The sequence below is a fragment of the Enoplosus armatus genome, chromosome 8, assembly GCF_043641665.1.
Source record: "Enoplosus armatus isolate fEnoArm2 chromosome 8, fEnoArm2.hap1, whole genome shotgun sequence".
Classification (NCBI taxonomy): domain Eukaryota; kingdom Metazoa; phylum Chordata; class Actinopteri; order Centrarchiformes; family Enoplosidae; genus Enoplosus; species Enoplosus armatus.
The window spans coordinates 24,664,637-24,676,297 of NC_092187.1; the positions used below are offsets into that span (position 1 = coordinate 24,664,637).

The 11,661-nt window shown below is 38.6% G+C and overlaps 1 protein-coding gene across 1 annotated transcript; it reads left to right on the forward strand.

Annotated features, from left to right (window-relative positions):
* The first annotated feature begins 4,285 nt into the window (after positions 1–4,285).
* Positions 4,286–7,639, forward strand: LOC139288753 (galactose-specific lectin nattectin-like). Its single transcript, XM_070910157.1, has 7 exons — positions 4,286–4,324; positions 4,608–4,673; positions 4,918–4,933; positions 5,273–5,376; positions 5,577–5,711; positions 6,915–7,026; positions 7,410–7,639. The coding sequence occupies exons 2-7, from the start codon at positions 4,608–4,610 to the stop codon at positions 7,469–7,471; spliced, it is 495 nt and encodes a 164-aa protein (XP_070766258.1). The 5' UTR covers positions 4,286–4,324; the 3' UTR covers positions 7,472–7,639.
* Positions 7,640–11,661: the final 4,022 nt, after the last annotated feature.

Sequence of the window (11,661 nt, forward strand, 5' to 3'; positions counted from 1 at the left end):
TAAACAGACACATTCTGTTCAACAATTTGTCTCACCTCTTTATATTACCATCTCATATGAAAGCTTAATACTTCTATCTCTACTATGTATACTTCAATTGATCAATCAACTGATTAATCATTTAGTCAATCAATTATTGTATCTCTTCATAGATGGTTTATACCTGCATTCGCAGTATAAAATTCTAACATTTTAAATGACCAGAGACGTGCCCCGACAAGTCATCCAGTTCAACAAGAATAGAGATATTCCACCCTGCCTTCTTCTGCTGATACAACAATCAGATAAACTCTACCTCATGAACCACAGAGTTTATACATTTCAACTATGTCTTAACTGTGATGCCTTTAATCAAAGATAGGTAACAGCATGTATTGTAAAGAATAGGTGGACTTTTGCCATCTGGTCGTCCACATCACACCTGCCAGACCGGCCAGGGCTTAAATTCTTTTAATGGAACTACAAAATTACATACAGAATATTTTCAAAATCAGGCACACACGGGACAGCTGCAGCCTCTCTGTCAGTGGGGGCCTGAGAATATTGTCCCTCAGCCGCGACAGCGTGCGGCTAGTGTTGCTCTTATGGAGGCAGGACGGTGATTTTACAATTTGGAAATAAAAATAAATTTTGGCATTGAAAACAAAACCTTAACTGAAAAAGGAAACTTGGGCCTTGAAACATTTGTACTGGAAAAAGTTGTATTAGCACTGAAAAAAGTTTCACTGGCATTAAAAATGATTTCATTTTATTCTGATATTTTTTGCGTTTGGTTAGAGCAGAGCCTAACCACTCTGGGACCAGAGCCTGGTTCTGGGTGAGGTTTCTGCCCTTTAAAAGGGAGTTTTTCTTTGCTACTGTCGCCAAGTGCTTGCTCATGGTGGGAACTGTTGGGTCTCTGTAAATAATATTATAAAGAGTATGGTCCGGACCTGCTCTATAAGAAAAGTGCCCTGAGATAACCTCTGTTATGATTTGGCACTATTTAAATAAAACTGAATTGAATTGAGAGGAGGGATTTGAGGGGAGGGGCAGGAGAGTGTGATTTATGTAACATATGCCTTTTGAATGTTACATTAAAAACATACTTTGAGCTTTAAATGGTTACTAAGTCTAATAGAAAAATCTTGTAATAGAGAATTTAATTTGTCAGTAATTTTACCTTTATTTGATATTTGTGTTATTTTCATATTTTTCCCATTTTAGATTCCATATTTAATACTAGGCCACATTGTAGCCATGGTAACGATACAGCTATGAAGCCCATCACCGGGGGAACAGTCAGACTGGGCTTGGATCTATCTGAGAGAGACTGTAACAATATTGACATCCAGAGTGATAATCTATGTGTATTCATCTATCTGTATTAGTAGTTTTCTTTGTGTATTGTGTAATAGTTTTAATAGTACTGTAAAAGTCTTTCATCCCGGACCAAGGTTAGACCGTTGGCCCTGTTAATGTACATTAATTAATCAGTTAATGGTCATTGAGCTTGGCTACAGAAATCATTCATTTGTATTGTAAGCTTCTGTTGATTATGATTTTCTTTTATACTGAATAGTTTTACTGAGACCGGGCTTGTATTCCCCAAATCCCGAAGTGTTTAAACCAATAAACAAATTGAATCGACAACCGGCTAACTGTCAGCCGTTAGTCCACCACCATCAATGAACACAACGCAGAGACTGTTGACTGTTACCACTATCAGCGGTATAAAAAGTAGGGCGTTATAAACTGTATATAGAGATCCAGAACAAATTAAACCCCGTTACACATGTAATCTGCATACTGAGGAATAATCTGATTGACTAAATGATTAATCAGTTGATTGACTGAATGTTTTTCAAAAGAATTAAGCTTTTGCATGTGATGGTAATATAAAAAACTAAATAAGAGATGAGACAGATTGTTGAACAGAATTTATCTGTTTGTTGAGTAATTTGAAATCAATTCAGACATGTTAACATGTTTTCCTGTAGTAATGTCATCGAGGCTGTACACACTGGTGGTGTGACATCATCAGTGGGGGTGTGACATCATCATGGCAGATGTGTCGGCCGGGATCTTCATAGGCACATACCACAAGCAAATGCTCACGTCGTTAGCAAAACCTAAAGTTTAAAAGTTTATAAACAAGCAATTAGGGCTGCAATGAATGAATGAATGATATTTAGAAAACCCAAATATATTCATTTTACTATCAAAGAACACGAAGACATTTAGCAAATACTCACATTTGAACCAGTGATCTGTTTTCAGGGGGTTGTTGTTTGCTTTTTTCAATCAAATGTACAAATAACAAAACACAATTCATATTCAGGATTATATCAGGTGATCAGTTAGCAAAGTTAACTTTTCCTTTCTTGAGTATTGACAATTTCCACATTTCTACTAAAGAAAACTCACATGTAAAAGGGCAACAGATAATCAGTGTGTACTGAGGTACTTCATCTCCATGCAGTGCTCTGTTCCAGCAGTGTTGTTGGGCTGCTTGTAACGCCACTCTTCGAAATGAAACTTGGTACCATCACTCCACATCCACACACCTGAAAGAAGGTTTTAAAGGTCAATTCAGTCCAATCATAAAAATGATATTTTGCCCTGGGTGACATCTAACCATGCTGATAGTGAAGAGATATACACAGCTGAGACGTCAGCCACCACTCCAACACAATGAGGCTGAATAGAATTAGTTTGTGATACTAGAAAATGAAATGTATGTCCTGGTTTGTAAAATAACCCACAGACTGGGTGACCTGGTGGTTTAGCAGTATAACACATTACCAGGTAAATGGCCTCCAGTCAGGGAACTTTGTCCCTTATTTTCCCGTGAGCTCTCCACTGTGTGGTATCAAATAAAAGCAAAATGCCTTCATGAAAGAAGGATCCACAGACCTTGAGTGGTCTGCTGTGTCCTTTTAAAAAGTCAAATTACACTACGCATGAATGAGGGTCATCATGTCATCTTTTGCAGATTTTTCATCAAAGTGTTCATCATTTGAACATGTAAGCTCAAATGACCAGAGCACCAAAACCTTCTATAAGATTCCCATATTTCCCCATGTGTATTTAAAGAATATTAGACCTAAGCTGCATGGTTTCTGAAGGGTGTCTTTTGCAGAGGCTTTGAAATTGGAAGAAAACAAGCAGCTCCATGGTAGATTTTCTTCAGATCAAACTACAAATGGCTATCCCCACCCCATGTTTCCATCTGATTCATATTCAACAGGTATTTGCTGTCATATACTCACAACAAATCTTTTGTCCTTATTTGTAATGACTATTAACCACAATTTCCAAAACCAGTAAATTGGCCTTATTTAGACACTGCAGATGACATAAAACATAAACAAAATGCTAAAATGTTCACCCCTTATATGATGCTGCATATTTGGTTTACTGGGGTTTACTGGTTTTTCAGTGAGTGAACATCACTTCCCAAGCCTTCACCTCCTTGACTCTGCTGGTCTTAGTGGGCCTACACTCTGAAACAAGTCATGTGGTTTATCAGGTATAAAAATGCAACATACTGAATCAACACAGATTTACACCTCTCATGTGTATAGGTACTTAAGAGTATTACATACAGCACCTAAGATTAATTATTTTTATTTTAATGCATCTTTATTTTAATTACACATTTCATACATACACAGGTATGTTACCTTCTATTGCAGCAATTAAATATTCAGCACTGAGAAACATGTGAACGGGACCCCGGGTGGATTCTGTGAATACTGCTGGGAGACTTGCTGACATCTCCCTTGAACAAACCTCTAATGAGTGTTTAAGTAAGATGATTCTGTTTAATTTCAAACATCGTGTTTGAAAATGGGGAGAGGATCATCATGAGTAAATAGGCCAGCAGCAGCATTGTACTAAACATCATTATATGACTTTCTGTTTTATACTAAATGGCCAAAGAACACGGACAACCCGGTCCACATATGTACTCTAGGTTTGGACTAGACCCTTCCTTCACAAGTGCTTGGCCAAAGACACAACCCAAAATTAATGACCAGAATTAAAACACATTACATTACATTCCTAATTCTAATGTGTGTAGCAAATGCTGCAGCTGATACCTTTAAAAACACTGGATCCACATTTTGTCACATTGTTTGAAGAGTATTCCGGGCATCCCACAGGTCTGAGCCAATTTATTACTCATTATTAATTACAATGATCGAACAATATCCTGAGATCACAAAAACACGTTGCAGGTGTGTTAGTCCGAGGTATATAAACACTGGATTTCCCTCTCAAAGACACCCTGCTACCTGCTACTGCTGCAAGTGGAACCTCATCTGATCATCACAACAGGGTGCGGCTCTCATTCCTACCTTTCATCATAGCATCGTTTGTGTTGATTCAAATCTATAGAAATTATTTTTCATCTGTTCATTATTACATTTATTGTTTTCAAGGGAAAATCCCCTTTTCATATATAGTTCTTTACAAGGCCTCGTTTCTGTAAAACCTGCTAACTGTCTTTGTTTCATTCATTCACAACAGTCATTTTAACTTTATAATTCAAGTTCACATTTAAAGAATGCACATGCTTATCTATGGTGCATTACTTCATTAATAACTGAGTCTTTACACAGATGGCATCAGCTCTTCATTTCATTGCGGTCCTCTGTTTGACCAGTGGACTGTGGATTGGAGCAAATGTAAGTAACACGCACACTAAAATATTTATTTTTAAAAGATCATTGGTGTCATAACACCTAAACTTCAAACACTAGTACCATGTCTCGGAGCCCAACATCATATTTTCAACATTATTTCCAAGTTTTGTCTTCAAAATAACTACTGGTGATATATAAGGTAGTGACTAAATACACAATAAAATACTCAATAAAGATCAAGTTTGAGTTGAGTTCAGTGCTAATGATGTTTTCTTTATGTTCACAGGCGCGTCCAGATTCAGGTTGGTACTTGTCCGAGTCTGGGGGGTGAAGGGTCATAATACAGTAGCTGGGACTTTGTGACTGCTGTTCAAGTTATTTATAAGTTTTCAAATTTTTAAGAAACGTTTTTGTTTCTGCAGAATGAGGACTGTGGATGTTTCTAATAGTGTTGTCACTCTATCATGTTATCAGTATGGATGACAGCAATGAATACAGAAATCAATAACTCTCAATGTACCTATGACATGAGACTTGAATAAACCTGAACCCATTCTTGAAGTCAATTTCAAAAGAGGAACATGACTCTAATTTTCCTCCTGTCACACTTATGCATTGATTGTCATTGTAATCATCTACAGGCCATTGCTGTGACACCTGTAGGACCTGCCCTTCTGGTTGGACTCAGTTTGACGATCACTGTTACATGTTTAACCATGATCAAAAGGACTGGGCTGATGCAGAGGTACTTTATGGAGCAATATGAGTTCTAACTGCCTAACTGTATTCATGACATTTGCTTTAAACTAGTTTGTTCTTATAAGAATCATTCAGTAGAAGAAGCCGTAAACCAAACTCTCACTTCTATGTCCTCATTTAACGTATTCCATCTCTCAATGATTTTTTGTTTCTTTTTTCCGTTTCACACGTTGTCTTCCTCATTAGATTGCCTGCATTGCCCTCGGTGGGAATCTGGCCTCAATCCCCAACAAAGACGTGTACGACTTCCTCATAAAGACAATCCAAGCAGCGACTGACGAACATAGACGAACTTGGGTTGGAGGCCATGACACAGCAAAGGTGAGCGATTTAACAATAAACATGACACGATGCAACTATCCCCTGCGTGCCTGATATAGAGTGCTGCAGGGATGACGGATTTTTGTAGGCCAACTCAGAAGTTAGCATCGCCCTGGTTCCCTTGAAAAAAGCCAAAATGATTTATGGATTATTGCTGAAAATAAGCTCTGTGGCAAACAAATGTTAATGACACTTACATGTGTTGTTCAGCAAGATAATCTTCACAACTGAACACATGATTTTTGAAGCGTAAATGCAGTCACCAGAAATAAAGAGCTAAGGTTAGGCTATAAACAAACTACACCACGGTTGCATATCCGAGCTCGAGTATAAACACAACGAGGCTGTAAAATCAAACTAGTGAGTAGATGAGTTTCCACATTCGGCATGATGACATTTAACGTCCCCGACAACGTCTGTAATCTCATTTAGCCGTCTTTTTTAAGACACGTAAAAGCTTCAAAATTCAGGAGTGGGGTATTTACTGATGCATTTTATGTCGCAGAACAAAGCGTGAAAATCTCTAAAGCTTGTGTTAGCCACAGACCTTATTTCAGGAATCTGTCCAAAAACCCATTCAAGAAACCCCACTGACTTCGAGACGAATGAAGCGGAAGGGCAAAAATGCCGACTCATTTCCAGGTTTTAGGGCTCATTCCTGCAGAACTCTACTGAATATGTTCTGTTTTTAATTTGGTGGTCACATTGTTGAGAGTCTGGCAGGTGTGATTTGGATTTTGTGATGACTAAAATCCACCAACTCTTTACATACTGTAACCAATCATGATCTACAGACCTCACTGTCAATAATTCTCACCTTTAGCCCAAAATTGTTTCGATCAGTCTGTTGATTGTGTTTTCATGAAGACATTTTGCTTTTATTTGATACCACACAGTAGAGAGGTGACGGGACATGAGGGGGATTATGTATAACAAAGGTCACTGACCTGGGGCCAGTTACATAGTAATGTGTTATACCGCTAAACCACCAGGTCACCCAGTCTGTGGGTTATTTTGACAAACAGGACATCCTTTTCATTTTTTAGTATCACAAACTAAATTCTATTCAGCCTCATTGTGTTGGAGTGGTGGCTGACGTCTCAGCTGTGTATATCTCTTCACTATCAGCATGGTTAGATGTAACTAAGGGTAAAATATCATTGTTGTGATTGGATTGAATTGACCCTTAAAACTTTCTTTCAGGAGGGTGTGTGGTTGTGGACGGATGGAACCAAGTTTGACTTCAAGCTGTGGCGTCGGGGGGAGCCCAACAACACTGGCAGAAGCGAGCACTGCATGGAGTTGAACTACCTCGGTACGCATTGATTATCTATTTCTCTCTTGCATGTCATTTTTTCTTCTGAAGCAATGTGGAAATTCTCAATATTCAAGAAAAGTAATTGACTAAATCAACAATTCTGGTAAGTGACTAAATATTTAAGTAAAGCAAATCATGAGTATTTGCTAGAATTCCTTGTATTCTTTGACGTTAAACTGAATATCTTTGGGTTTTTGGACTGTTTGTTGCATAAAACAAGCAGATGAATATCTCAACCTGGGCTTTAGGGAATTTTGACAACTTCTGACATTGCATGAACCAAATGATGAATCAATCAAGAAAGAAGTCAGATTAATCAATAATTAAAATAATCTTTCATTGTAGGTCTAATTGTTTGTTTATTAACTTTTAAACTCTAGGTGCTCCCAACGACTTGAGCTGCGACCCAAAGAAATCTTTTGTTTGTGGAAAGTGCCTGTGAAGATCCCTGCCATGTGCTGTTACATCTGCCATGATGATGTCGCATCCCCACTAATGACGTCACATGCACTAGGATGTACAGCCCCGATGACATCACTGCAGGAAAATATATTGACAGTTCTGATTTGATTTCAAATGAATCAATAAACAGATAAATCTTGTTCAACAATCTGTCTCACCTCCTTGTCATTTGCCAACAAAAATAAAATTGGCATTGAAAACAACACCGGAATTGAAAAAGGAAACATTGGCATTGAAACATTTGCATTGAAAAATAAAACGGAAGCATGAAAAATGATTTCATTTTATCTTGATATTTTTGTTCAGATTTTTTCTTCAAATCACTTTTTTTTCATTGACAGTGTTTTTCAGTTTCGATGTTCTGTTACCATTTTGGCATGGAGAGGAGGGCTTTGAGGGGACTACCCCTAAGTTTTGGAGCGCCCTCGACTGGCTCGTAGCCTTTCAGAATGAAGTTACAAAGAATAGGAGTTGAAGTCATAGCCTATTGACCCCAAGCGCAGAGCATGGAGCACTTTGCAGACAGATATGCATTTAGGGTTTAATAATGTATGTTGTAAATTAATGATGAATTGTCACCTCTGCATTCATTGAATATTGATTTTAAATTGAAGAAATATTACGCTCAAACGTTAGGCTGTTTGCATAGCCACCAGAGCGTGTGATCGGAGTTCAGTTAAAAGAAACTCTGCTCCATCGCTTCCCTCCGGTCCGTTGCCGTTCCCAGCTCCCAGGACGAAAAAACATGCTCAAAATTCGCTCCTGTTCAGTGCTCAGTGAGTTCAAGTTCAAGTATTTGTTTTTATATATGTCAATGGTTCAAGTGCGCTCCTCGCTCAGGTTCAATTCAACTCTGCTCACATGCTCTGATAGCTCTGATAGCTACTGGACATCCTCACCACATTTGTGGTGCCTAGTTGCAAAAGCTGTTAGATAAATGAACTGAAGTGAAATCTACAATAGTTCCCTCTGAGATGTAGTGGAGTAGAAGCAGAAAGTGGCATGACAAGAAAAAACAAGTACCCCAAGTTTGTACTATATTTGTACATGAGTACTTGAGTAAAAGTACATTCCACCACTGCACAGATCACCTGCAGTATGCAGACAGTTCCAAAGAGCAAGTTTCTTGCGCCAAAGCTGTCAATAGTTTCTATTGTGGACTACTGAAAACAACACTACTGCATGGAATCACTATCTGTTCCACAACACAGGAGAGTAGGGGTGGGAATCACCAGAGGTCCCACCATATGATATTATCTTAATACTTAAGGCACGATACCATAGTATTGCGATATGCTGAGTATTGCAATACCTTGTGATTTTTCAACTGCAAATTATGTCCCCAAAGGAAAACTTTGTCAACATCGATTTTATCTAATGAGATAAAGTTTTCCGTCTGTTCAGTCTGTTTGTATTGTCTACATCGTCCAACTTCACTGAATGCAGGTATTTTGAACAATGCAACTTCAGCTAAAGTTATGCAGCCCCTTCAGCAATGAGGAATTTGAAAGTAAATACATTTAAAGTACAGTACACTTAAACTGAAATTAAATAAAACGTGCTTTTAAATTAAAACAAAAAGAATGTGCTACTGTTTGCTGCTGGCTTTGAGACAGCCAAGAGGTAGCTGCAGGTCACCAGAGACACTATCTCCTCACCTGGAAGCACAACAAATGCAAACGTACAGTAAATGTCACAGACGAGGAAGTCTATCAAGCCGCACGAACAGGTTCAACAAAAGCATCATTCCACAGAGACACATGATGATTATTTAAGTATTGTATTTAAGTATGAATCTGAGATACTTGTACTTTCCTTGAGTCTTTTCTTTTCGTGCCACTTTCTACTTCTACTCCACATTTCAGAGGGAAATATTGTACCTTTTACTTCACTACAATTACTTTTAACGGCTTTAGTTACGAGTTACTTTACAAATTAAGATTTTTGCATACGAAACATATAAAGCGTTTATAAAATATGATAGAGAAAATTAAGAGAAGTAAAGGAGGAAAAGAAGTTCAGCCATTAAGAAAATTACAAAAACAACTGCCCACATTGATGCATGTAAAACAACACTGTGCTCATAAAATGTGATTAACTTTCAAATGTAATTATGATTCTATTCAGACAATGATTTAAGTTATTGTTATTGAAGTTATTGTGTCCTTTGACTCATTCCTCCAAGCGTTCAGTAGCTGGTCTGGATTGATAATCTCCTGCTAATAAATTGGCTGTGGCACACCTTCTGAATTCTCGGGTACATGTATCATCCATCAAGTGTCACAGTGTGATCTTCATTTCCCCTCAGCCCGTCTCCAGTCCCTGCTCACTTCTCCCGGGCCATGATCACACTTGACAGACACAGACAAAAGTATTGGGCCACTCCTCTTAATCATTGAATTCAGGTGTTTCATTCAGTCCCATTGCCACAGGTATAAAATCAAGCACCTAGCCATGCAGTCTGCCTTTACAAACATTTGTGAAAGAATGGGTCGTTCTAAAGAGTTCACTGAATTCGAACGTGGTACTGCAATAGGATGCCACCGTTGCAACAAGTCAGTTCGTGAAATTTCTTCTCTCCTAGATATTCCACGATCAACTGGAAGTGGTATTATTGCAAAGTGGAAACGTTTAGGAACCACAGCAGCTCAGCCACGAAGTGGCAGACCACGTAATGTTACAGAGCGGGGTCGCCGAGTGCTGACGCGCATAGTGGTAAAAGTCGCCAAAGCTCTGCTGACTCAACAACTGCAGAGTTCCAAACCAGCTCTGGCATTAATATCAGCACCAAAACTGTGTGCCGGGAGCTTCACGGCATGGGTTTCCATGGCCGAGCAGCTGCACGCAAGCCTTACATCCCCGAGCACAATGCCAAGCGTCAGATGGAGTGGTGTAAAGCATGCCGCCACTGGAGCAGTGGAAACGAGTTCTGTGGAGTGACGAATCACGCATCAGTATATCCTGGCTTAAGTTGCATAAGGTGGCAACAGTAGTGTAAGACTATCTTTGATCACTGCATTTGCAAATATTTTACTTTTTCTTCTTCTTATGTGTTATCCTAAGGCTGTGTGCGCACTGTAGCCTAAGTTCTCTAAAACTGTGGGGTTCCCAAGTAAGTTGTTTCTGGATCAGGGGTTAAAGCAAGTTTAAAAACAGTAACATCAAAATATGAGACACCAAAAATTATGAAGTTTTGTCCAAAAATGGTGACCAAGAGTGTCCTCAGCAAATTAAAGCAAACATCGCAAAAACTTGAAAGGAAATGGCGCTCCACCAATTGGAAGAATCACGTTTAGCCTGGCAAGATAGTCTTAAAGCATAAAGGAAGGCCCTCCGTAATGCCAGAGCGTCCTATTGCTCATCATTAACAGAGGAAAATAAGAACCCCAGGTTTCTTCAGCACCGTAGCCAGGCTGACAGAGAGTCACTGCTCTGTTGAGCCATGTATTCCTATAACCCTCAGCAGTAATGACTTCATGAGCTTCTTTAAAGATAAAATTCAAACTATTAGAAAAACAATTCATCACCTTCTGCCCTCAGGCGATACCGACTTAACTTCAAACACAGGAACCTCAGAAACAGAATCATCTTACTTAAACTAATTAATTAAAATAAAGATGCATTAAAATAAAAATAATTAATCTTAGGTGCTGTATGTAATACTCTTAAGTACCTATACACATGAGAGGTGTAAATCTGTGTTGATTCAGTATGTTGCATTTTTATACCTGATAAACCACATGACTTGTTTCAGAGTGTAGGCCCACTAAGACCAGCAGAGTCAAGGAGGTGAAGGCTTGGGAAGTGATGTTCACTCACTGAAAAACCAGTAAACCCCAGTAAACCAAATATGCAGCGTCATATGAGGGGTGAACATTTTAGCATTTTGTTTATGTTTTATGTCATCTGCAGTGTCTAAATAAGGCCAATTTACTGGTTTTGGAAATTGTGGTTAATAGTCATTACAAATAAGGGCAAAAGATTTGTTGTGAGTATATGACAGCAAATACCTGTTGAATATGAATCAGATGGAAACATGGGGTGGGGATAGCCATTTGTAGTTTGATCTGAAGAAAATCTACCATGGAGCTGCTTGTTTTCTTCCAATTTCAAAGCCTCTGCAAAAGACACCCTTCAGAAACCATGCAGCTTAGGTCTAATATTCTTTAA

Bases quoted from the DNA above. Each gene is read 5' to 3' on its own strand.
- LOC139288753 (XM_070910157.1), top strand. From the start codon at position 4,608: ATGGCATCAGCTCTTCATTTCATTGCGGTCCTCTGTTTGACCAGTGGA. The intron at 5,377-5,576 runs GTACTTTATGGA...CTTCCTCATTAG, and splicing joins AGGACTGGGCTGATGCAGAG to ATTGCCTGCATTGCCCTCGG. The intron at 5,712-6,914 runs GTGAGCGATTTA...ACTTTCTTTCAG, and splicing joins GAGGCCATGACACAGCAAAG to GAGGGTGTGTGGTTGTGGAC.